The sequence below is a fragment of the Scleropages formosus genome, chromosome 17 (genome assembly GCF_900964775.1).
Source record: "Scleropages formosus chromosome 17, fSclFor1.1, whole genome shotgun sequence".
NCBI lineage: Eukaryota > Metazoa > Chordata > Actinopteri > Osteoglossiformes > Osteoglossidae > Scleropages > Scleropages formosus.
Genome location: NC_041822.1, coordinates 20,282,962 through 20,309,738, shown reverse-complemented (window position 1 = coordinate 20,309,738; position 26,777 = coordinate 20,282,962). Strand labels below are relative to the sequence as shown.

Below are 26,777 nucleotides of genomic sequence, written 5' to 3'. Positions count from 1 at the left end.
TTACTTTTCTATGATCAACACAGAAGCAAACAGAAATGCCAAGTTTAGGTACATCAACAAAAGAATTATTCAGTTTGTGTTGATTCCTCTGTTGCTTCCATCTCCATTATTTTATCAGTTTCGTCATTCACAACCTTTTGTGTTTGACTGGGATTGTCATGCGGAACCGAGGACGCAGGGGCGGCTGGACCCAAGTGCAGGATCGGTCATCAGGAACCAAGGGATCAGGCAAGTTCTTGTTATCAGGGACGGGCAAAGGTTCGGTCGATCGGCAGTCAGAGTGAGAGCGAGGATCCAAGGACGCGGCCAGGGGCCGAGGCGAAGAGTCGAAAGCCAGGGACCGGAGACAGGAAGCAAGGGACGAGGAAGCCCAGGACATAGCACAGGAGGGCCGGTTGTCTCCATGAGATTCCACGAGTGTACGAAAGCTAAGGAGGGTCTTTTAAAGGTGAGCGCTCAGTCAGGTGCTTGATTGGTGTCAGGTGCTGTTGATTGTGGTGCGGGTGTGGACATGACAGGGATGATGATCAGCGCAGCATCAAACTACAATCCCAGGTTGGGGTTATATGTGATCCTTCATCGGATGGATTTGAAAGAACCAAAAATATTTGTGCTTTTGATTTTTGACCGCTTGTTGTGTTGGAGCACCAAGCGGGCAGGGGCGGAGGAGCATAGCAGTGTAATTGGGTGTAGTGAGTGATCAGGTGGTGCAGATATCAGGGAGCAGATTTATTGATAGTGTTGTATGCCAAAACACAGTTTTGAATTTGATCCAGGCAGCTATAGGAAGCCAATGCAGAGAAGCAAGGAGGAGGTTACATGACCTGGACCAGAAGTTGTGTAGAATTTGCTGTGGTAACCGCAGATCCTGTGGATGTCATGCAGGATGTATCTGCAGGAACAGGTTGTGGTTTCGATATGTGGAGAAAAGGACAGGCTTGTGTCAATCATTACTCCCCGGCTCTTAGCCGATGAGACAGGTGAAACAAACAAGTTGTCCAGATTGATAGCGTTCCTGACAGGACGACAGACCAGTTGGGAAGTGAAGGATCTCTCTTTTGGAGAGACTGAGTTGTAGGTGGTGATCAGACGTCTCCAAGCAAAGATCGGAGGCGGGGAGGTGGTTAAGGAGGTGGGGCAAAAGCAAGTCATCTACCATAAATGATCCTTCCCCCAGAGGTCACATTCTGGCTTAGGGTTCCTGTGCTCAGCAAGGTGCCAAGGTTAGGAGTCTCAAGCACCTCTTCTCTCGGTTCAAGAATCAAATGAAGTAGTTTCAGGCAACAACAAACTTTCTCACATTGCTAATGAGAGAGGACACAGTTGGTCAGAAAGCACATGCATACATAAGGTCATCATGTTGTAAATGTAAAGAGTTATGCTTTTTTGAAGGTTACAAATATTTTGGAGTTTATTTGTTTTAATTGTATTTCCTTCATTTGTTGTTTTTCAAAAATTTTCTTTTTGGGGAGTGAACAAACCCCACTACATTACACTACCTCCTTTACATTACTATGTTCGGCCAATTCACTTTTTTCACATATGATGTTAAGGATACTTTAACTGAATCGTATCCTCCCTTTCTCACCCACACATGCACACACTTAGTGGCCAGCAAACATATTTGGAAGTTTGTATACCAGGGCAGCATTTTCTTCAAAATCCTTCATATTCAATACAAAATACTTTTTCTAAACAAAAGTAGAAGTATATACTTGCATTTCTTGTTGAAAATATACCCTTCTGGAGGATGTAGTGATGTATCTGGTAAGTGCAAATATCTATCATTTAATACTTATCTGTATATATTGTGAATCCATGTATTCTGATTCATATGCTGTGCATTGAGCAAACTACGTGGTTTACTTCTTACATAATTAATTAGTCGAGTCCTGTCATAAGAGAAATCTGATGATATTTTGAGCTGGTGGCGTATTTGGGCCGTAGCTATTTGTCAGAAAATGATGACAAAGGACTTTCAGTGAAATCTGAAACTTTTTGTGCCAAATTTTCTTAAGCAAGTTGAGTTAAGGTTTGACATAATAAGCAAAGGCAACATTTTTCCTCTTTCTCTCACATGTTTACGTTAGCATAGTACATTTCATCTAAGTGTTTATTACCTTCTTTTGAAACAGCACACCTAGTATACAGTATATCTACATGCTGTGTCCGATTGGTTTTGAACAGCAGCTTCCATTATTATTTCCTGTCTCTCCTGAAAAAATAAAAATTTCCGAAATAATAAAATGCACAAAAAAATATACTGATTTGCCATGTAAGTGACAGCTGATAACAAATCATGGTAAAAGACACAGTACAAAAATTTCCAGTAAATATATTACATTTCAGATGTTGCCTCTTTACCGTCATATGGGAAGTGAGCCAACAGTAAGTTCATTTCTGTTGAAATTTTGGTGCATTTCAACTCATTTCCTGCCCATACTTACATTCATATGTCACGCATCATCATGCATTCATGTAAGGTTACTTCCTGGAAATCAAAGCCAGAATAACAGTGTATTGTTAAAAGATTGTATTTGTTCATTTAGGTTTGTAAATGTAGGCATTATTAACAAATTGTATTACCGGTTTTGAAGAAAGATCACACATTGCCCTTCAGCGGATTGTTCTGGTTAAGGGCGCAGTTTGATTCGCTTTTAAACCCTCAAAGATGAGAGCAGTTTCCGTAGTAAGGGGGGTATCTTAATCTTACCGATGTCATTTTTCAAAAATGCAGGAGATTGAAATGATATATGGTATTTATACATACCCAACATACATACATGCATTGCCTAAAATCCACTGAGTGATGTGTAAAAAGAGAAGAACTTCCTCCTAACCTGAATCTGCACGGACTATTTATTTTTCATTGCCGGATCCATTTTTGGCCTTCTCTGCTGCTGATAGTGGTGGAAGGGTGTGGAGGAGCTGTTGTGATGGCAGACTCTCAGTGCAAGTCATAAACTTCCTTTGTGCCACAGTATGTTGGGCGTGGTGTCACACCGCTGCTCACCACACAGCTGTGCTTCACCTCGCAGACGAGCGTACCATCCTTGGGATGACGCTGCAGATGGATGCATGAATTACGGGTGTCCCCACACCCAAACGGACAGCCACCATGTTCAGGGAGATGCCCAGAAAACTAATAACATGAAAATACACCCTTTCAAATGTAGTAAAACCGAGACCACGCGGTCACTATATGTTTGGCTGGCAGTTTTCTCGTTCTTAGTACAAAGCTGCTGTACATCAGCTCTAAACGTATATTACAATTAAATGCAAGACACAAAGCCAAACTATTGTCCCAACACGTTAAACTGACTCACATCCCATTGTGTAAAGCCTGGGTATTTTTAACAGGTTTAATTTACATTTTTGTAAATATCTTTGAAAAAATCGAAAACTTCATATAAGATTGTCAACCGCACGTGCATTCCGAAGGATGCGGAACACGGCATATACGTGCCTCAAAACATTTGTTTCTGGGTAGTTATGTATAATGCATACATCCGTATACAAGGAATATGCAAATATTAATCTGTGGCACAGCTTTTAAGCGTGTCATGTCTGCTGGCCTTCAGCATTTCTGTTTCACGGGAAGCATCTTTTTATTATTTTCCCTCAGATTTCAAAGGATTTTCTGAAGATTGGCATCCACTCCAGAATGCCAAGGGCTGCACTTTCATTATTTATTAATGCAGCGTACTCTCCAACTCAAAGAGACATTTTCAGGGTACATCTACTGATTTCCACATCTGTCACTGATTTGTCACTGATAACAGAGTTATAATCTCGCCGTTTTACCATGAGGGAAACACACCCTTCGGTCTTCATTTGTTTTTTCAGTTCCTGCAAGGGCCTTTTTAGCACTCCGTTCCTTTAGTCTCCTTCCTCTGAACGGTGGCTACCCTTTATCGGCTGGTTGACACCAACTATCTATCTTAAAATAACATCAAACATGTGTGTCCACAGTTAGCAGCAAGAGCTGCAAAGAGCACCGCTCATTGCCTCGCGGACGCATATCTAACCAGAACACGGGGTGGTATAAATAAGCACTAACTCGCCCTTTCTCACATTGTATGTTTAGAATACAACTGTAAGAGCTGCTTTCAAATTATTTGTGCTCCCATGTGTCACCCCTCCTCATCTTATGCTAGATTTTTATCTTACTTTATTTCATTTTTTAATTATTACTTATTCTATCCTGTTTTAATCATTATATATCCGTCATACTTCTGCAGTATGTTTCTAATTTCTACTTTATTTGTATTGTCTTATTTACACGATCTCTTATATGAGTCTGTATTACGGACAGTCGGAAAAGCATTTCACTGCACGTCGTAGTAAGCGTAGTTGTGTATGTGACAAATAAAACTTGAACCTGAACTCGAAAGGTCCAAGACGCTAGATAAAGCCTGAAAACGCTTAAAGGATCTGTACAGTGATGCCGACAGGACCCGATCATACCATGCACCCCAAAAGAGCGTTGCACTCCTCCATCTCTGTCCACTTGCTTGTCCCGCTCAAAAGGAGTCCAAAACCGAACGCATGTCAGTTTTGGTTTTGGTTTTGGTTTTCCGTGTGGTGGAATGAGCAGTTGTTCTCTCCTTCAGAACTGCTGAATCCCTATCGACTTTCAAGAGGAGTCCCAAAGCCAGCCTCTTCGGGACATTAATTGTAATTAATGTAATTGACATACAGTATTTCTCTCCTGACAGCCGCATGAATACGATCAACAGCATCTGCTATGACCACCTATGTGTTTGGAGCCTGATTCTCACTTCTACAGGCAGCTATCTGAGTGGTGTGTAACAGCAACATGGTTGCATCAGACAAACAAGCTGTACTTTGATAATCAAGTGTCTGTATGTAAAGTTCAACTGCTGCTCATTGCACTTTCAAATGCTTTGAATTTTTTGTCTCTGGAAAAAAAGCTTCTGCCCATGTAAATGTACGCACACACACACACACACATACACACACTGGCTGAAGCTGCTTGTCCTAAGTGGGGTCACGGCAAACCGGAGCCTAACCCAGCAACACAGGGCACAAGGCTCGAGGGGGAGGGGACACACCCAGGACAGGACACCAGTCCATCACAAGGCACCCCAAGCAGGACTCGAACCCCAGACCCACCAGAGAGGGGGACCTGGCCAAACCCTTCTGCACCAACTCACCCCCTTTGGATATGCAAATGTATATTCAAGTGTAAATGTGGTAGTAAAAATACATACAGCAGGACCTGGGTAACCCCTCTCTGCTGGCAGGCAGATAACAAAGTTTGAATTTTGTCTGATGAAATATCCATGTTCCAGCATTTTGGGAATCTGGCGGAAGCAACTCCTAACCGCCTTCCAACTGCCGCGACTTAAAATTAACAATCCCACGCAGAATTCTCTGAAAAATTTGCTAACATTTCGGATTTTTAGCAAAGGCAAAGCAGAAGCCAAGTGAGGAACGGTGCGGAAACAGGTAGGTTGGTTTTTTTTTTTTGGTTTTTTTTTTTTTGCTTGGTGTTAGCAGGTCCACCACAAAGGGGCCACCGTAAGGGAAAAACAAGGCTTGCATGCGTATCGTCTTGAAAAGCAGAAGTCAGGAAGGCAGGAAGCTGGAGGTAAAAAGATAGTAAAGATATTTCAGCACCAGTGTCTAACTGTGGGGGGGGGGTACGATGGTGCAGTGGGTTGGACCAGGTCCTGCTCTCCAGTGGGTCTGGGGTTTGAGTCCCGTTTGGGGTGCCTTGCGACAGACTGGCGTCCCGTCCTGGGTGTGTCCCCTTGCACCCTGTGTTACCGGGTTAGGCTCTGGCTCCCTGCAACCACCTATGGGACAAGCGGTTCAGACAGCGTGTGTGTGTGTGTGTGTCTGTGTCTGGCTGTGCAGTAGAAGATCATGTAGGACCTTTAAGAGGTTTGTGTTTCACTACTGCTGAAAGTGAAACTCACATTTAATGCTAGACATTTAAGGAGTGTTTCCTTTTATCATTTTTAATAGTTAACTCTAGTATAATGCATTAAAATAATATAAAATAGTTTGTGGGGTGTAAAGCTTCTTGTGGGATCTTTTATCCAGTTTTTGTGGGCTTTTTTCCCTTTCATGCTTCTAGGATTAAATTTTGCACTTTGTTTCAAATTTTGGATTTAACTTTGTCATATTTATTAAATGGTGTATTACAGTAATGTAGGCCAATTCCTCCGTTAAAGCAATGCTGTTTTGATATGAAAGGGGGTGCGGTGGCGCAGTGGGTTGGACCACAGTCCTGCTCTCCGGTGGGTCTGGGGTTCAAGTCCCGCTTGGGGTGCCTTGCGGCAGACTGGCGTCCCGTCCTGGGTGTGTCCCCTTCCCCCTCCGGCCTTACGCCCTGTGTTGCCGGGTAGGCTCCGGTTCCCCGTGACCCCGTCAGGGACAAGCGGTTCTGAAAGTGTGTGTGTGTGTGTGTGTGTGTGTGTGTGTGTTTTGATATGTAATTGAATATACTACAGAACAAAGTGTTAATATTTTATATCTTCAAAGAATTAGAGGCCAAAGAATAATTTAACAGAGACTGAAGCATAAGCCATGTCTACAATCATATGTGTACCTAGACATGTATATAGAGTAAAAAGCATCAAAGGGGACCTGATGCTGGGCTTCATCTTCACACATTTGGCAGACAGTTTCCATTTTTTGTTGTAAGACTTCAGGTCATGCAACAGAGATGAAACAAAGATTTGAAAACGCTTTTGCAGCTACCCTCCGGATCTGATTATTACCGTAGAGAAGAGGCCTCACCCTTCCCAGCGATTTGTGGTTTGAACAGGAGTGTGGCTGCTCTACCTGCCAGATTTGTGTTTCCGCCTGGGTGGAGCGTTGTGGTCTCCGATCATTTTGTTCAGATTAGCTGACTGCATCAGGACAGGAGCAGGGGAATTCCTTAATAAGACGAAAAATGCACGCACGCAAACAAAAACAAACATCGAATAAAGGTCACAGCCGTGAATGTAGTGCATCTCTTTGCAGAAGATGCACAAATGCACTCTTACAGTGCATGTGTCAGTGGCTGAACAGTCAAAGAGTCTGTTGCTCTTTGCTCAAGTCCCGCTTTAATGTGAGTAAATGCTCTAACAAGTGAAAATCACCAGTGAACGCTTGTGTAGAGTTACAAACTTCCTGTAGGGTAAATTTAAAGTTTTACCTGGGCTGTTTGATCAGGTTTACTAGCAATGCATTATTTGTATTGTAATCTCATTATCGATAATGTATGGTAACGGTTCTGTATTATCAAATCACAGTTTTTGGTACAAGCTCTCAGTGGGTTTGTGAACCTTAGAAATCAAAATTAAAAATCAGAAATGCTCAGAGGTTAAGGTGTCTCTCAAGATTGATCGAAAGGCTGCACCTATTACGCTGTATTATGATTTGCATCTCCTTGTCAGCGTGGGGTCTCGGCCTCGCATCACCTTTCCTCCCTGCCACTGCTCATCCCTCAGACAGGTTATGTGAAGCTGTGCAGGCAGGGCTAATCTCACGAGAAGCACTAGATCATAATCCCGGCGCTCGCCGGGCCGCGCACCCGTTGCCCACGCGGCTCGCGAGCTGGATTCTGTGAAAACAAAAATACCATGGCTGGTTGGCTGCTGTCCTGAGTGTGAACACTGCGCGCTGCAACCCCAGGTGTTTGTGTGGGAGGTAAGGAAGCCATGCGTGCAGTCAGGTGAGCAGCAGCTGCAGGGAGTGCCTTCAAGCCCCTCGTGGCCCTCTGATCAAACTGATCTACCAATTTTCTACACCGTGTGCTTCAGCAGCTCTGGGATACTTCTTCACTATGACCCCAAGGCTGGGTACACAGAGAGAGGCAGACATCCCTAAGTGAACCATGACTAAGAACCACTGAGTTAAGTGCACTGTATTATCTATTTTCTGAGTGTTTTTTTTTTTTTTTTTTAATTTTCTTACTTTTTGTTATCATTTTCTGTGTGCGATCTTTCGGGAAGTGCAACTGAAACAGGGTACATGGTTGGACATTTCAACATATGTTGGATGCAGCCCGTATATAGTGACAGTTCATGACTTGAAAAGCAATGTGTTTGGTGCAATATCATGGCAGGAATGTGGAAGTGGAAAGTTAGCATAAGCGTAAAAAAGTTGCTGTGCCTCGGTGGGGTGTATCAGGCTCAGGAAGTGATGGGGTAGGAGGCAGAAGAAAACAGGTATGTGGATTCCATTGCTGTCTTTTGCCATAACAACACCGATCCTTATCCCTAACCCTAACTCTAACCCTAGCCCTAACTCTAATCCTAACTCAAACCCTAACCCTAATCCTAACCCTAACTGTGACACCAAAGCTTAACTCTTACCCAGACCCTAACTCTAACCCTAGCCCTAGCACTAACTCTAATCCTAACTCAAACCCTAACCCTAAGCCTAACCCTAACTCTAACCCTATTTCTAACCCTAATCCTAATTGTAACCCTAACTCTACCTTTAACTCTAACCCTAACCCTAACTCCTAACCCTAACCCTAACTGTGACACCAAAGCCTAACTCTAACCCTAAACCTAACCCTAATCCTAACCCTAACTTTGACACCAAATCCCAACTCTAACCCAATCCCTAACCCTAAGCCTACCCCTAACTCTAACCCTATTTCTAACCCTAACCTTAACCCTAACCCTAATTCTAACCCTAACTCTACCCCTAACCTTAACTCTAACCCTACTCCTAACCCTAACCATAACTCCAACTCCTAACCCTAACCCTAACCCTAACCCTAATAGGGGCAGCTGGTAGCACAGTGGTTAGACCTGGTGCTTTTGAACCCAAAGGTTACAAATTTGAATCTCATCTCTAGTGATAGTACCCTTGAGTGAAGCACTTAGCCTAAATTGTGCCAGTAAAAAATTACCGTGCTCTATAAATTGGCAAAGAACTGCAGGTCCCTTACCATTGTAAGTCACTCTGGTCGCCTAAATGTAAACGTAAACCCCTCACCCACCCTGGAGTGACTTCAGGACAGAGTCCAAAGAGCAAAATCATAAACTTGGCCTTCCATAAAGTTCACGCATAAATCTAAGCAAGTGAATTGTCCCATTTTCCATCCCTATTCCCCAAATCCTCCTCTTAAATAGAGTCAAGTGATGAATCCTGGTACTCAGTGTCGCTTTATAAGCTTGTGTCAGGCTTGGAGATGGGGGTGTGGTCTAGGTCACCTGCCACAGCTGTATTAATATCACTCGTTGAATATTAATGGAAAGATTGGGCAACACGGTAAAGGCTTCCATGAACCTTTGAATAAAGGAAGTAACACATTAGATAATGTTTATTATGGTTTTCTTACCTTCACTAATGACACCCAGCTCATCTATGTGGGTGCTTTGTGTAAGTGCATGGCACACGAAGCGAGAGAGAGCGAGTGAGCGAGAGAGCGAGGCAGGGCGGGTGGTAAATGGTAAAACTGCACCACAGGATGCAGTTGTTTCCTATATACCAGCTTTCCCTCATGAGCTGCCCTGATGAACCAACCCGCCAGTACACCCCACCACTGCTCTGCACCCGCACGGAAACAGCGTGGAACCTGCCTGGACCTTTGTGATCCCAGGTGAGCAGGGTGAAGGGGCTCCACACTCAGGCAGCCTGTAGTACAGGGAAGGCAGAGCACTGGGTTGTACACGTTAGGGATGCAATGTAGAGGCTCTGCACATATTTATTTTATTTCACCCTCACATCATGCTGTCTTTCCCCAGACTTACTCTCTGATCCACACCTTTACTCACATTTAAATCACTAGTGCAGGGAGAAAATTCAAAGTGCTGGATCTTTAAAGGGGGTTTTGTGTCTTTTTTTGTTCCAGTGTTGTGCGGAACAGCAGAAAATGTTGTGCTGTTTCACAAGGTGTCACTGAGCTGTTTACCCCCAGCAAGAATTTGTCTTTTTAAAAAATGTAGGATGTGCATAGGATCCATATATAGCAAGAGGAACTAAGAGTCTCACATATTGTTGAAATGTGCAAGAATCTTCCCCAGTGTCCTGCTGACGCTCTTTAAAGCTTCCTCAGAAACATTTCCATTCCCATTTGCATTTTCATGAGTTTATAACTGGTGTCTGTTTACTGAAAGCTTAGGAAATACTTTTGTAATTAAATTAACTTAAAATATTAAATGTATTCAGGAGAGTGGGGAGTTTTGGGAAAGTATTGATTTGTGCGGTTTGTCACATAGTGAAAAAGCAAATATGACTTGAATAGAAGACACAAGAAGAATATGTATTTTATGTGCTTTATTGCACTCAATTATTGCACTGAATTATTGCTCTGACTTGCCTTGGACAGATAAATATTTTCAAAAATCACTGAATTTTCATGGTGCTGCAGATTTAGGAAATGACATGTTAGTATTTCTTAATTTGTTTGTTTTCTCATTCTAATGAATCGCATGATAAAGCCTAAGATCTGAGTAAATGAACTTGCCGTGGTAAAGGACTGTGAAATTCATAATGAAAAATTTATACATCACAAATCCCTTCATTTGCTTTACATTTTTGGTGTCTTATAGTGTAAAATAAATACTCGAAAAAATGGAAGTGTTTGGGGCAGTCTTTACGAAAGCAGCAAACGCTACAATTTCTCCGCTCAGTTTCATCACTGTTCGTTGCTGTTGACACTGCAAAGAATTTGGCTCATTTTGACAATCGCTGCCAATATTTGAATTGCTCTTTTCTACAGCAACATGAGCTTCTTCCGCGAGGGTGGAAAGACTCTGTCCTCCATCGGCATCCTGTCCACGTTTTCTGCAAGAAGCCCCACGCGCCATCTGTTCAAGGCCCTCACTGTGGTCTTCAGCCTCAGCACCTATGTTGTGTACCTCTGGGCCGTGACCCTGTACAACAGTGGCGGAAGACTTGCCACTAATCATCGCAACCTCACCATCCTCCTGTGGCACTGGCCATTCAGGAAGCCGTACAACCTGGCTGGAGACGTTTGCGGCGACTGGTACAGCATACCCGGCTGCCTCTTGAAGGACAACCGTAGCCTGTTCCACCAGGCCGATATCGTGGTCTTCCACCACACCGAGCTAAAAACGAGATCCTCGGGCCTTCCGCTTCATTTGCCGCGTCCACCCAGACAGAAGTGGGTGTGGATGTCCCTGGAGTCCCCAGCCACCAATCAAGACCTGACCTCCTTCAATGGCCTGTTTAACTGGACGATGTCTTACCGGCTGGACGCCGACATCTTCATCCCCTATGGAAAGCTGATCCCCAGGACGAGTCAGGAAGATTACACTGTTCCCAACAAGAACTGCCTAGTGTGCTGGGTGGTCAGCAACTTCCAGGCGAAACATAAGAGGACCGCGGTCTACAGGAGCCTGAGACAGTTGATCCCCATTGAGGTGTACGGGATGTTGGCGAAGAAGCGGCTGCCTGCCAGTCAACTCCTGCCCACGATCTCTCGTTGCCGCTTCTACCTGGCTTTTGAAAACTCCCAATCCAGGGATTACATCACTGAGAAGCTGTGGCGAAACTCCTTCCAGGCAGGCACCGTGCCTGTAGTGCTGGGCCCGCCGCGGCCCAACTACGAAGCCATGGTGCCGGGCAACTCCTTCATCCACGTGGACGACTTCAACTCCACTGCGGAGTTGGCCCGGTTCCTTATCCAGCTGGCGTCCGATGAAGAGCGCTACCGCTCCTACTTCCGGTGGCACCGGCACTACGACGTCAAGCTCTACACGGATTGGAGGGAAAGACTTTGCAGTATTTGCGCCCGCTACAACCAGCTACCTCACAACAAGGTGTATCATGACCTAAACTCCTGGGCCAACAAGACCATGTGACCATATGGTTCTGCATCATATTGCAAAGCTCTTCTGGAATTTAAACACTGATGAAAAACAGGGAATCTGGTGGGTCAGTTGTGTTGCCTTATTATTTTACAACATATGTACTGTATTCTATACATTATGTTTTAGAATTACTTTATTACCAAATGTTCATAGTTTATTAGTGTCATTAGTTTTGATGGGAATTTTTCCAAACGCTGACAGTGAGCTAGATGTTTACTGACCACTGGTGATGAAGCAGGCTTCATTACCAAATCACATTCATTCTGATGCTGAAATATATTATTTATGCAAGAGGCTGAAGTGAGGTAATGCACATGTATTTCATAAAATATTGACGACATCTTTGAGGAAATGGCAAAAAAAAAACCCACAAGGTGGGGTAACACCCAAGTCACTGTCTGTTTTAACGCTGTGTCATTTTCTGACCTTTGAAACCACCGAGGGTCAAAGTCGGTCATGTCTTCTAATATCAGCCTTAAACCTTAAATGTTTTCCTGATTTCACAGAAAAACAAGGCGTCTGTTAAAATGTAAAAGCACAGCCTTAATCTTGGGGATCTTACGTCAGAACACGCCCGAAGATGTGGACAAAAGTAAAATTACTCAATGACTTGACTGCACATCGCAAACACCTCGCCAATAATGAGCCCTCAATTATAGACAGATGAACTCATACAGAAAAAATATTACTTCTAGTTATTGCTGCTCAACTGCAATTTCTTCAAACTACTTAATCATACGGTGAATTTTTTTCACATATTGCTTGTGCATGTTTACATTTTTGGATGAATACATAATAACCATGTTAAATCTGTCCTGGCATATTTGTCACATGGAAGCAGATTTATCTATGGTAAGGACTTGGTGAGGACCAGATGAGGGTTAGTTTGGCCCCGAAAATCACAGAATTTAAAGACGGTGTTGATTCTTTGTCATATCACTTAATCTCATGTCACAGGCATGTTTCTGGCTGTTAATTACATTTCCATAGTAAGAATTATTCATGTATCAACACTCTCTGGCGATAACAGATACGAAGCTGTAAATAAATTACTGTTAACTGCAATAGCCTGCTTTCCATAATTTTGCATCCTCACAGAAGATTGCTTAGCATAAAAGAAAATCCAGTAGTTTAGGCAACCAGAGAAGTTCTGCACACAATAGCAGCAAAAATAACTTCTACTGTGGTTTGCTCTTGGTGCAGTACAGCAAATTTAATCCAGTTACAGCATTTTTGGTTCAAGTCAGCAGCAAGCAGTTGCTACTTAGCTACAAAAAATATACATATTATACATATATATATATACAGTGTGTGTGTGTATATATATATATATATATATATATATATATATATTTGTGGGGGCGTAGTGGCGCAGCGGGTTTTACCGGGGCCTGCTTTCTGGTGGGCCTGAGGTTCGAGTCCTGCTTGGGGTGTCTTGCAACGGACTGGCGGCCCATCCTGGTGTGTCCCCTCCCCCTCCAGCCCTGTGCTGCCAGGTTAGGCTCTGGTTTGCCGTGACCCTGCTTGGGACAAGGGGTTTCAGACTGTGTGTGTGTGTACATATGTATGTGATATTATATACTCCCTAATAAAAATATAAATTTTATTTTTCTAACAAAATACATTTCCTACAAAAACAGTGTAGGCTCCAGCAAGCAGTTCCTATTTAACTACGAAAAAATAAAATATTTATAAATGTGTGTGTGATAAATTTCCTATTAAGAATATAAATTTTATTTTTCCAATAAAATACATTTCCTATAAAAATAGTGTAGGTTCCAGCCAGCAGCAAGCAGTTCCTATTTAACTACAAAACAATTCAATATTTTATATATATATAGTTTAAATTATATATTTCCTATTAAGAATATAAATTTTATTTTTCCGATAAAATACATTTCCTATAAAAATAGTGTAGGTTCCAGCCAGCAGCAAGCAGTTCCTATTTAACTACAAAACAATTCAATATTTTATATATATATAGTTTAAATTATATATTTCCTATTAAGAATATAAATTTTATTTTTCCGATAAAATACATTTCCTATAAAAATAGTGTAGGTTCCAGCCAGCAGCAAGCAGTTCCTATTTAACTACAAAACAATTCAATATTTTATATATATATATATATATATATATATATAGTTTAAATTATATATTTCCAATTAAAAATATAAATTTTATTTTTCCGATAAAATACATTTCCTATAAAAATACCGTAGATTCTAGCCAGCAGCAGGCAGTTCTGATTTAACTACAAAACAATTAAATATTTTATATATATATATATATATATATATATATAGTTTATATATTTCCGATTAAAAATATAAATTTTATTTTTCAGATAAAATACGTTTCCTATAAAAATAGTGCACAAGGTTAGTGCTGCAGCTGGTGCATCATCTATATGTTTTCACGGTGACAATAGTACGTCAATTGTATTATACTCTGACTTCATTTTCCAGGCCAGGGCCGTGAGAGCTGTTAGCTAGAGTTCTAACTCTGGCTCTACGACTATAAATGTGATCAAATTTCCCAGCAAAAGAGTTCAAATGCAGCTCAGTCTGTGCAAAGTTTGCATTTTCTCCGCGTGTTCGCGTGGGTTTCCATGCGTGGAAGAAGGCGATGGTAAACCACATCCGAACCTCCACCTCACCATGAAAACCATGCGAGCGATCGCCACGAGTCGACGACGGGGCGTTCTTCAGTCCCGTGCCTTTGCCGACAAGCGCAAGAGCGAGGTTTTGTTTGACAACTCATTCGGCAACTTTTAAGCAACGTGTCATCGACCTCTTGGTAGCTTAGAGAGCTTCCTCAAGAATCCAGCGCAAACCTTACGTGAAGCCACCCTGTGCTCACAGTCCAGCATGGAGAATTTACCCCATCCGCTGTATCATTTCAATGCGCAGCATAAGCAGTTAGATCATGTTTTTTTTTTTTTTTTTAATTCAGGGCACTAAAATAAGACATGAAAGCAAATTTTTCACATTACAGGCAGCACGGGCCTGGCTGGTGCGAGAGGGCGTGGGTTTGATTCCCACTCAGTCTGTGTGGAGTCTGCATGTTCATGTCTATGTGGGTTTCCTCCAGGTGCTCTGGTTTCCTCCCACAGTCCAGAGATATGCTGCTCAGGTTCCCCCATACTGTGTGAGTGACAGAGAGAGTGTTCCCCTGATGTATGGATGAGTGAGCCATTGTAAGTAGTGTATCTAGCAGTGTGAGTCACCGCGATGAATAAGGTGCGTGGGCTGATAACACTACATAGTTCGTTGGAAGTCCCTTTGGAGAAAAGTGCCTGCTAAACAAATGTTTAAAAAAAAAAAAAAAAAAAATACATTTATAGCGCCACTTTGTGCTGGTTAATCACCTCGTTCTTAAAAGTTTAACCATTGTTACACAGCTCGGTAATTTTCTTTTCCACAGGTTCTGGAACAGTGGCTCACATGAACCAGCAACCTTATGGTCTCCATCCTTAGCAGCAGTACAATCTAGGCTCAGTGCACTCATCCACTTGATCATGGCCAGAAACAACGATACATTATTAGGCAGTTATGCATATGATTAATTCACCGAGCTGACACTTTTCTCCAAAGTAACTTACAACGTTTAGCTGCCAACAGTTGCTTAATTTTACCAGAGAAACGTATGATAAATACTTTGCTACAGGGTACTACATTTACATTTATTCATTTAGCTGATGCTTTTCTCCAGACTGCCTCACAATTATTTACTCATTTATACAGCTGGGCAATTTTACTGGAGCACCTGAGGGTAAGTACCTTGCTCGAAGGGATCACAGCTAAAGGAGGCATTTGAACCTGAAACCACTGGGTCCCAAGGCAGCAGCTTGAACCACTACACTAGCAGCTGTCTCAATCTGCAGCGCTAGGGCAGATTCTAACTACCATTCTACATTAGGAATACCATCAGAGTAAAGGGTATTTCCAAATCAACAGATTTCGAACTAACCAAGTAATGTACCCATCGCTACCCTTGACTGGTGTGGCTTCTGTCACTGCCGATGTACAGGCTACAAGCCGATGGCTCCTTGCACCCAGTCCTTCTGGAATAGGCTCCAGTTCACCATAACCCTCCTCAGGACAAGTGAGTTACTGAAATGGAACAGATAGGTGGGCAGACAGACAGACAGACACACACACGGCTACAACTGCTTGTCCTGAGCAGGGTTGCAGCAAACCAGAGCCTAACCCAGCAACACAGACCGCAAGGCTGGAGGAAGAAGAAACACACCCCGGGCAGGACGCCAGTCCACTGCAAGGCACGCCAAGCAGGGCTTGAACCCAGCCCCACCGCAGCGCGGTCCCCGGCCGAACCCGCTGCGCCATCGCGTCCCCCGATGGACAGATACTGAGAGCTAAAGAATTTAAACTTACAGGCCAAGACCATTTGCAGAAGCACTGAATTTCATGCTTTGGCTGGACATTCACAGCAAAAGTTTGAGCGAAATGAAGGGGGGGGGGGGGATCAAAGTATTGCACATATTTCAATAACGTGACGCTCGCGCATTCAGTGGATAGTACCACTACGCATGTTTTGAACACACTCTGCTGAGCATAGCTGCTTCAAGAGCCAGCAGCAGATGTCAGCACTACAACCAGAGCAAAACCGCAAAGGCTGAGGTGGCACAGCTAGCAGAAAGGTTGGCGGTTGATCAGTAATTTTGCAACTGTCCATCATTTCCTCAGTTAGAAAGCAGTGCTGCAGCTCAGTCATAAAGCTGAGTAGTTAAGTGCTGAAATGTGTCAGAGCGATTCTCGAGTGGGATCAGAAACTCGCAATACACACTTCGTGTGTGTGTGTGTGTGTGTGTGTGTGTGTGTGTGTGTGTGGCAGGGGTGCTGGATGTGTTTCCCCCCCGTTGAAAAGTTAAAACTTGATTTCCTTTCCAGTCAATTAGAAATAATCTACCAAATCATGTGGAAAGACTTTATTATATTTTCACAACAGACAATAGACATTAGAAAGTGTGACCCCCCCCAAAAAAAAAAAAAAAAAAAAAGTTTTCAAAGCTAAAATGCAAATCATTCAAATTGATCTTGAAACACTTCAGCAAGTTCTGGCACGCACCAGAAAAAGCAAGCCAGATGAGCGCTTAAAAAGAAAATACGTAGGTGTCCTAAACGATACGCAATGGCATCGTCTCAGAAATAAGCTACCGACCTACATTTAAGATCTTGAATTCGAGGTAGTGTTAATGGACCAAGTCACACTGTACATTTAAATTTTTAAAAATAAAATAAAAAACACACATCTGAATCAAACATTTAACTATCACTACTTTAGACAAAACAAGATTGGTTTTAAAATAGAAAAGAGAGAGTCAAGTTTGCGCAATATGACTAGTGTTAATTTAGCAGGAGGACTGACTGCACTGGAACACATCTCCACACTATGCTGTCTTCACGCCAAAAGCAAGAGCCACATCAGCCTGCATCAAAAGCCACTGCCTTCTCTCCATTGTCCATGCGGTGTTGGCAGGAAGACAGTGTAACCCTGCTAATAACATGGTAAACAGGCAGCTAGATGTGCCTGTACCATGAGATGTACAAGAACACATTTTAAAAATAGAGGACAAAGTACAAAAAGAGTCTTGATTACCACAGCATCTCACATCCATCATCTGTAGAAATAACATTGCAATAAAGAATGATCACCCACCACCACCCCCCCCGACACAATCTCTCACATTCGTTATTCCAGAATCTGTAAAACGAGTCGCTGTCATTCAACTTCACTTACTGCGAGATCCATTTTTCTCTGTGTATTTCTGAAAAAAAATCCAAAAGACTAAAAGCTACACGACCTACCAGCCCTGGGAACCAGTAGCATTTAACATCCGCAGCACAGGATTCTTTTTCTCCTGTTAGCATCAGGGTAGCTTAAGCCTATTAGAGTATTTTTTCCCCCCCTCTATAAAGTTAATATAAAGGGTTATCATATGACTTTATTTACATCTTGGGCTTCGGGTGGCTCTGAGCTTCTGGGTGCACATACAGAGCAGGGTTGTTGGGAATCGTCGGCCTACTGGGGTCATTCTGCTCCAAGGCAGAGGAGGAGCCTGGGGTGGCAGCCTCCAGGTGCATCTGCTCCATGCGGAACCTGTCTTCCACGACAGTGTTCTCGCGCCTCCCCTTCTGCCTGCGGTTGCAGAACCAGATGCGCACCACCTGAACAGAGCAAAACCAGTCAGGTATCAGCACCACAAGGTCACTTAAGGGTTGCCTTTCTTTTTATTCGTGGTTTGAGGTGGGGGAAGAGGACAGTTGTATGGTTTGTTCATCGTTTACGCTAAACTACTTAAGGAAAACGAAAAACTGCTTTTACCCCCCACGTGCCATATGGGAACTTCGCACCTACCCGTTAAGTCGATATTCATTATTTTTTATTTAGCCTTCAAATCCATGGAAAGGGGGGGAAGGGAAAGACAAGTCTGAGAGGACTCGACACCATGAACTTCACCGATTTGACAGCGTAAAGCTTACGGGCTGCGTTTCTGTTCCATGAAAGGGGTAAGTTTTTAAAGTGTATTTAAATATTTTATACAAAAACTGGGTATCGGCTCAAGGAAGCGAGGGGAAAACATGAGCAAAAGTGAGCCGGTTGGAAGATTTCTCTAACAGGTACCTGTACTGTTCGAGTCACCCTCCACCCACCCATTCCCAAAAAGGGGCATTAAAATACAATTTCCTCAACAGGCAGAGAAACGGCATGAGACCGCAGCCATCTTTTCGGGCATCAGCTGGTTACGGCAAGTCGGAAGCAAACAAAGCCCTCACGCATACTGCCCTCCGGGGGGTTATCCGGCAAGGCCTGAGGTGGGAGGGTAACTCACGTCTCTTTGCAGATTCAGTCTCTTCGCAATGTTCGTGATCTCGTTCGCAGAGGGTCTGGGGCACATGACGAAGTAGTGTTCCAGGGTGGTGCGCGACGCGCCATCCAGGTTAGTGCGGCGCTTGCGCGTGCGGACTTCCACCTTGGGTGGTTCCGCCGGCCTGCACATCTGGAGATGAGAGGTGCGTTGGCCGGCAGCAAGGACAGCAGACATCGTCCTGACTCAGTTAGAAGGGGGGAAAACTTTTCCGCAAATATCTTCCGCAAACAGTGATACGTGCAAAGTGAGATATGGTGCAAAACTAGTGCGAGCGGGATAAATAAAACCTTGAAAATACTGTAGGATTTAAACTAGCCAACACTACAATGGTTATTCTAAGTATTTAAACTATAGGGACGTTTTACGGAACAAATATTGGGCAGCCCTGCACTTTTTCCATCATTCACTTGTTCCAGCATGGGGTGGCACGGCAAGTAATGCTGCTGTCTCACAGCACCTGGGTGGTGGAAGAGGGTGTTAGTTCGATCCCCACCCAGTCCGTGTGGAGCTTCCATGTTCTGTGTGGGTTTTCTCCAAGTGCTCTGGTTTCCTCCCACAGTCCAAAGACTTGCTGTTCAGGTTCCACCACAGTGTGTGAGTGACAGAGAGAGTGTGTGTGTGTGTTCTACTGATGTATGGATGAGTGACCCACTGTAAGTAGTGTATCTAGCAGTGTAACTCACTGCGGTGAATTAGGTGTGTGGCCTGATAACATTAGAGTTCACTGGAAGTTGATTTGGAGAAAAGCATCTGCTAAGTAAATAAACGTAAGGTAAATATAAGTATAAAATGGAATTAAAACTCAGAAGTTACACTCCCTTAACGCTGTACTGCTGCACCTGACCACTAGGGGGCACCACTGACTCTCACCAATCAAAGCTTCCCTCCACCATACAGGTAGCAGAAATTTGCATTGAACAGCATTCAGCCGCACTTCATGGTACCCAAGAGATTTCCCATCTGCATCCTGCTAGTCAAATTCAGCTGACAGCTGCCTTTTTTGGAACAACTTCTGTTTTTTTTTTTCTTCCTTTTTTTTTAAAATGACACCAGCTGTGTAACATACGTCTTGGGGGTCATCCATCATCTGGACTGCCACCATCCACTGCTCCAGCACCTCCTTCAGGTCACACATGTTCCTATAGCTCAGCTGCATAGCCTCAAACCGGCAAATTGTCGTCTGGCTGAAAAGTTTCCCTGCACGAGGAGCACAGACCAGTTCAGATAGTGCTAAACCAGCATTACAATATTAGCAAAGAGCAGAACTTTGGGACAGAATAACAGCATTTTGAGTACAGTAACTGAACCTTCTAGCCAGTTACAATCCAAAATGTCATGATGATCAGTATAATATGGAAACAAGTTCCGATATCTACCTATTAGGGTGGCACGGGGGGTTGCACCAAAGTACATGCAGCTCACCTGAGAGGTTACCCAAGGCGATTCCCAAATCCGACTGCGTGAAGCCCATCGTGACCCGCAGTTGCTTCAGTCGTCTGGCAAACTGCCTCATTTCTTCATGAGGAACAGTATCCTGCAAAATATTATGTGGTGGTGTATGGATAAGCGATAAACTTGGCAGAAGAAAGGCACCTGGGTGTGTGTCACGTGCAGAATACACACACACACACACACACGACGTGCAGAATAATTAATACTAAATATAAACAGAGCCACAGCAATAGCTCTTCAAACACATTCGAACGGGGCACATCTGGGACAGGAGTTAAATGGACTGAGGGACAGTATTAAGTGATTTCAGATATACACATCTCATGACTGAGGACACAAAACTGTCCACACAGCTATTTTTCATAAAGTTTGCAGCTTTTATGAGCATCTGGTCATTTTCAGTTAGCATTTAGAAATGGGTAAGAGGCATTTATAACTGCAGAGTAAATTCTTCACTCTTGGCCATTTAAAAACAAAATGCATATACCCTCCCCCTCTCATAAAAAAAAAAGCAGGTTTCAATTTTAAAGAAAATTTTGAGTGTACAGAAACCAGCCTCTGACTCTGCAAAAGTTAGAGAGAACTATGACAAGTGCAATGAAGATCTGCAGTTACGCTGCCAGCCGCTAGGTGGCGGTAGACAGCCCCCGAACAACAAGTTACGCACACGGTCATCCCACGGAAATGCGAAGAGCTCAATTCAGTCATTAACTCTTCCGTCCTCCTGTCAATCCTATTTCATGTAGTGAGGGTTAAACTTCGAGAAATGTATAAAATTATGTTAAAGAGACGAGGCACCGTGTGTGAGCTTGGATTTTTATTTATTTACCTCTTATCCGGGGCCACTTACTGTGTCTCTAGTTTTATTTGTGATGGTCCGTTATTTGAACCCCCTGCATACTAGGAACGAATTAGTTGGTAATGCTTTGCACTAATTCCTATATGAAATAAATAGTTAAAAGGATTAAGCTCAACTCTTTATTCGCTGAAGTCAACAACTGATTTTAACAGTCCAGTGTAATGAACCTGTGCAAAATAAAAAAAAAAAAAGAAACGGATTTAAACTATGATATCTAGGTAAACACTACTAAATGTAAGCAGGGAAAAAAAAAAAAAAAAAAAAAAAAAAAAAAAAAAAAAACGGATTTAAACTACAGGCCTATCTGATCTAGGTAAACACTACTAAATGTAAGCAGGAAAAAAAAAAATTTCCATTCATATAGAATTTGCTTCTGCACGTTAAACAGCTGTTTTCAAGAATTAAAAAACACCACCACGCCTTTCCTGAAGGAAGTTAATTAAGAGGCAATTACTTTAAATATCCTAACGTATATTAAAATGTTTCAGAAAAACACAAGATATCATTTTTCATTAATCAAACATTAATAAAACGCTCATCATGCCGCGGTTAACAACCCCTCACCTCCACATCCGTGTCGCCACCGCTGCGAGACCGGATTCGAGCCGAGGCGGCGGCGGCGGCGGCGGAGCCGGAGGCGGCGACCTGTTCAACGTGTTGTTGTCGGGGGCGGCGCACTTGCGACGTGCCAGGCACTCCGGGCGCTCCGGGGGTCCCTCCTCCTCCTCCTCCTCCTCCGGGGAAGCGCTCGCAGGGGGGCGACGGCGACTCGGAAGACGAGGACGCGACGGTCGCCGCGGGGCTGCCGTTGACCGTGGGGTGGCGGGGGTACCCGGGCCAGAAGGAGCGGGCCTTGGGGTGGACGTAGCAGAGCTCGCCGCCCGAGCCGGACGTGGCGGTGGCGGTGGAGGGACCGGCGGCGGGGGAGGAGGGCGAATACGGAGGGCGAAGCTCGGGTTCCGACACCAACTGCTCTCCGTCTTCCGCTTTCACCCCCGCAGGAGGCATCACGAGCCGCTCCCTGCTGCCGCCGTCCGGCGCGGCGAAAGTGGGGCTGAAGAGGTGCGCGGCCGCCCTGACCCCTGTGACCCCGGTCACCCAGGCCGTGTAGTCGGACTCGGACAGGTGGTAGCCCGGCCTCGGCGGAGCCACGGCGCTGCGCGCTTCCGGCCCGGTGTACGTGTAGTCTCCCGCGACCGACAAGAACTGCACGAACTGCTGATGGTGCTGATGATGCTGATGATGATGCTGCTGGTGGTGGTGGTGGTGCTGCTGCTGCTGCTGTGCACGCGGCGGAGCGGCCGTCCCCGGGGGGCTTCTACCGAACTGAGTCGGGTCCTCGGGCAGGGCCTCCGCCAGGCCGTGCGGGAAGTGCGCCTGCGCCGCACCGAATCCATCCTCCGGGCACACGGGTTTACCGAGTTCATAATAGCGATTCATGTAATCCGAACCAGGGCTGTCAGGCTGCCTGGACATAGTTCAAGATCAAGGTCCGAAATTCAGATCAGTGGAAGTGGTCGCAAAATTTCGGAAGAGGCCTTTAAAAATTTAAAGAAAAAATTTAAAAAGATAAAACCTACCAACATGATGGCAAAGCAAATAAAACTAGGCGACCGTCCGTCCTCTGTTTTGACCCAAGGAAAGTTGACGGCAAGCTGACGGGGTCGCGAAAGGAGGGAGCGCGCGCGTGTGCGCGCCAATGACCAATGACCCTAAACGTGACCCATTCGGAGCGCGAGGAGGAGTCCTTCGCCGATCGATGGACTGTCCCAAAAGTGGGGCTGATGAATCGATATCGCCTCGGTGCCAAACGTACCCTCTTTAAGGACGGGCGTGTCCCGAACCCGACACTCGAAATTACCATAAGAGTGAAGATATTGCCCTTCAACCGCCTCAAAATCGACCGCCACAGTGAGAGGTCAATGACGCTGGGGGGGGAGGGACTACGAGTCGAACATTCCGCCTTCGCCTTGTCGCTCATTGGTTAACTCGAGGTTTCCTCAATGGAACGCCGTTCCATATACGTTGCATTAATTAACACCAGTCGCCCAATGCCTGTGGCGGACGGAGATCACGTGACCAGTTCGGGACTTGCCGAATGAGTTCGGCGCTCATGGGCGTCCGCTTTCGGCCGAGCGCACATCTGACCTTCAATGAAGGTGTCTGCAATAAATAATTAAATAACTCGGTAAATTATCATTATAATAAAATACAACTAAGTTAAAAAAAAACCTCCTGTTCAGCAACAGTTTATATAATATATGCCAAAAGCAAACACCGATTTTGCAGTGCAAAATTGTGAGCGCTGAAAACATGATATAAAGCGTATATATTAGATGGTGGGATTGAGCCGTTTTCTCACAACCAAAGCCAAAAATAAATTTTCCAGCATTTTGCAAACTCGCTGCCTTATATTGCGAATTATTTAATTCAGTTAAAGTAGACGGGACTAAATTATTTTACCTTGCATTGGATTTTACCTTTGAAGACAAACAGTGAATTAAGTAAATCAAGTAATTTATCGAATAAAATATAATTACTTTGACAAGTGTAACTATATATGCCGACATACAGGAAAATTAAACGTAACTGTCCTTTCAGAAGATAAAAATGAAAACATCTATAGTATGTAGTTACACATGAGTGCTAACAAAAGAAATACACCTATTCTAATCACCCAGCAGCTCTTATGAATTATATGGGCACTGTGAATGTCAACTGCAAATCAGCATTTTTTTTCTCGGGGAAAAAATGTTGAAGAGGCCTTAAAATCCACCGAAACTTTCTATATTTTAGGCTCTCTTTAGCAGCGTTGGTAACACTCGGCAATTCAGGGTAATTCATTCATGCCATCAAAAAGTTAAATATCACTTAGTGTACAACGCTCGTATAATATTATAATTGTAGTATAAATACAACACGTGTAATATGCAATTATTACAAACAACAGGTGATACATGTTTTGATACCAGTTTAAACTGAGGGATTTATGGTTTTGAATTATTTTTTAGGGAAAAGCGGAATATCGCGCCTATTTATTTTGAACAGTTTTTTTTTTTTTTTCTTTTTTTGCTGATGTTTTTCCCGACTTTCTGGGTAGTTTCACGCCCTCCCCCCACAGGTAGCTGCAGGAAAGAGCTGCGCGGGGGGTGTCTATTGAGACCCGCGGTGAAGAGCCCCCCCCACCCCCCTGCGCGCGCACCCCCTGCGGCGTCCGGCCGCAGCCGTTTGATTCTGTTTCCCGCAAACCCCCCACCTAAGGCAAGGTAAAAAAAAAAAAAAGAAAAAACTGCAATTGTGCAGGACACCCCTTTTTGACAAGGTCCCAGGAGGGAGGCAGTTCAAAACCTAATCAGGACAATGATTCTCCCTGTGTGCGGTTCTTTTCTCTCTCTCTGCCTCACCTGTCTCAGCACATCGCATAGTAGCGCCTCATCTCTTCCTCTGCTGTATAATATTCCTCTGCTATTTATAGCAAAGCAACAAAACAACTAACAGGAGAGCAGCAGCACATCAGACATGTCACCTGATCCAAGAAAGGAGGACAATGAATGTTTCATCTGAATTTCTCTCAAAGCATGTAGCTTTAAAACTGTGGAAAAGTATAAGTAAATTTGTAAAACCTTGGCAGAGCATATAACAACGGTAATAATAATAATAATATTAATGTTTTAAGAATGTTATAATTTGTCTTGAGAGTCATCTTGGAAGAAATATAGAAAACTGAACTAATAAACTGAACAAATGGACAAAGAAAAAAGCAGCAAATAAACTAATTAATTAAATTAATCAAATAATTAAATACATAAGTTAGTAAGTAAGCACTGCCATAAGAACAATGTATGTGTGAAACCACCAGTTTCATGCACACGTTTTCAGCGTGTTGAAACAGGACTTTTCAGCCGGGACTGTTTCCGAATTTCTGCCTTTCTCGAGTTTCTCGATTACAAAGAGAAAAGGGGGGGGAGGCCGGCGAAGCCTGTGTCTCGAAGACATCAAACTCGGGTTCCGCAAGTATGTGCTGCTACCAAAAAGAAAAAAAGTGTGTGCTGCTACAGATCCAGGGTTTGTCATGCAAAGCGAGAGATCAGGGACACAGTGAGACACAGTGAGACGCAAGGTCACCAAGTCCAGCTTCGGCCTCCTTCACTGTCTTTAAAATGAGTCTTGCGAGGATTAAGGACACCTAGAAAGCCTTGATCACTTCTGAGCTTGTCCATCAACACCTTTTTTGTTCTCTTTAAACTATTTTCTCTTTACAAAACTGCCTAAATCTAATGACAAATTCTCTGTGACATTATCATTAATGTTGCAGTTGTAAATGTATGATGATGTGGCCCAGTGTATCACAGACCCACTCATTATTTTTATTAAAATACATAAAAAAATGAATGGTAACTTCTATACCACTTTTAAACCACCACGTTTTTTTAAGTACAGTTTTTAAAATACGTTTATTATAAATGATACAGGTGAAGGACAAATATCCATGCAGAAATGCCATGCATGTTCAAATGCCACTACATGTCTATATTGCGCTCTCACATACTAAGGTTTTAATTTATGTAAATTTAAATTGTATTATTTTATACAGAGTAACATGATGAAGAACGTGACTGTAGATTACACATCATGAATTCAGAAAGATGGTAGTGATCCCCAGCTAAAGCCTTTGAGTCCCTTCTAAACTGAACAGTCCAGGCTGCAGGCTGATGAATCGATATCGCCTGTGGGTTCGAGTGTTGCCTTCAGCACATCACGCGGCATTTCATCGGCTTCCACGTTCCGTCATGTGAGGTGAAAATAAACCGCGGTGCAGGTAAACATTTACACTGGTGCAGTTTCCCTACGCCTTGACCTGATCAACTCAATACATATTGAAACATATTACAGATGTTTCAATTTCACATTATCAGAATAATAATCGTACCAATGAGGTTCCACACAATGGGACTTAACTGTCATTGTTAGAGCTGAAAGTGTGGAATTTGCAGCATGTTGTTAGTAGTTTGGCAGCTGTTAATATGCACCGACATGTTAATGAGGGACGAGGCTTTATGCATGTCTGTGCTTCTGAGAAGTTTCTCCGAGAACTAAAAATGTAATTTAATACATTTTTTAGATGATTAATTTCACCGGTAAATCGAAATGTAGTTTAATATAGCATTTAGATGTCAGATTTCAGCAGGAAATAAAGATATAGTTAAAACATTTACATTTATTTATTTAGCAGACGCTTTTGTCCAAAGCGACGTACATCTCGGCAAAAGTACAATTTATGCGTTACATTAAAATAAAGTACATAAAACTTACCAATGTTTGATGTCACCAGTAAAAATAACGTATAGTTTATTATTAGTGAGAAGTTAGATTTTAACAAGAGATGAAAAAGACCTGAAGACATTCTGTTATTTTTTAGCAGACCTAAGCATTATTATAAGAGCACATAATGATGTTGATTTATTTAACATTTATAGCAGGGTAAGTTTTACCACATCAGCATCTTGATTAAGAGTACTACAGCAAGAGATGGGATGTGAACCCATGTCCCTTGAGTGCAAGTTTGGGGCTCTAACCACAAAGCTAAGTATGCAATACATTTAAAAAAAAAAAAAAAAATCTTAGAGATGTTAAATTTTGCAAAGAAATAAAAATACATTTCAAAATCTTATTGAGATATTAAACACAATAATAATAATAATAATAATAATAATAATAATAATAATAATAACAGTAGACTTTAGACCATTTAGGATAA

General features: G+C 43.2%; 2 protein-coding genes across 3 annotated transcripts; one reads left to right on the top strand and one right to left on the bottom strand.

The window, feature by feature from the left end:
* The first annotated feature begins 9,322 nt into the window (after positions 1–9,322).
* Positions 9,323–11,861, top strand: LOC108938039 (alpha-(1,3)-fucosyltransferase 7). Its single transcript, XM_018758314.2, has 2 exons — positions 9,323–9,577; positions 10,700–11,861. Exons 1-2 carry the CDS (start codon positions 9,492–9,494, stop codon positions 11,802–11,804), a joined length of 1,191 nt encoding a protein of 396 aa, XP_018613830.1. The 5' UTR covers positions 9,323–9,491; the 3' UTR covers positions 11,805–11,861.
* Positions 11,862–16,858: 4,997 nt separating this feature from the next.
* On the bottom strand, positions 16,859–22,934 carry LOC108938066 (POU domain, class 5, transcription factor 3-like). Of its 2 annotated transcripts, XM_029259608.1 has the most exons (6): positions 22,600–22,934; positions 21,584–22,487; positions 20,131–20,242; positions 19,775–19,905; positions 18,670–18,837; positions 16,859–18,004 (listed from the first exon to the last, which is right to left on the bottom strand). In XM_029259608.1, exons 1-6 carry the CDS (start codon positions 22,881–22,883, stop codon positions 17,786–17,788), a joined length of 1,818 nt encoding a protein of 605 aa, XP_029115441.1. In that variant the 5' UTR covers positions 22,884–22,934; the 3' UTR covers positions 16,859–17,785. The 2 variants fall into 2 exon arrangements, with proteins under 2 accessions (XP_029115441.1, XP_018613861.2); XM_018758345.2 differs by having other exon boundaries at positions 21,584–22,862.
* Positions 22,935–26,777: the final 3,843 nt, after the last annotated feature.

Bases quoted from the DNA above. Each gene is read 5' to 3' on its own strand.
- LOC108938066 (XM_029259608.1), bottom strand. From the start codon at position 22,883: ATGGTAATTTCGAGTGTCGGGTTCGGGACACGCCCGTCCTTAAAGAGG. The intron at 19,906-20,130 runs GTGAGCTGCATG...CTCCTCGTGCAG, and splicing joins CGCCTTGGGTAACCTCTCAG to GGAAACTTTTCAGCCAGACG. The intron at 18,005-18,669 runs GTGAGTTACCCT...TGCTCTGTTCAG, and splicing joins GACTGAATCTGCAAAGAGAC to GTGGTGCGCATCTGGTTCTG.
- LOC108938039 (XM_018758314.2), top strand. From the start codon at position 9,492: ATGAACCAACCCGCCAGTACACCCCACCACTGCTCTGCACCCGCACGG. The intron at 9,578-10,699 runs GTGAGCAGGGTG...TCTTTTCTACAG, and splicing joins CTGGACCTTTGTGATCCCAG to CAACATGAGCTTCTTCCGCG.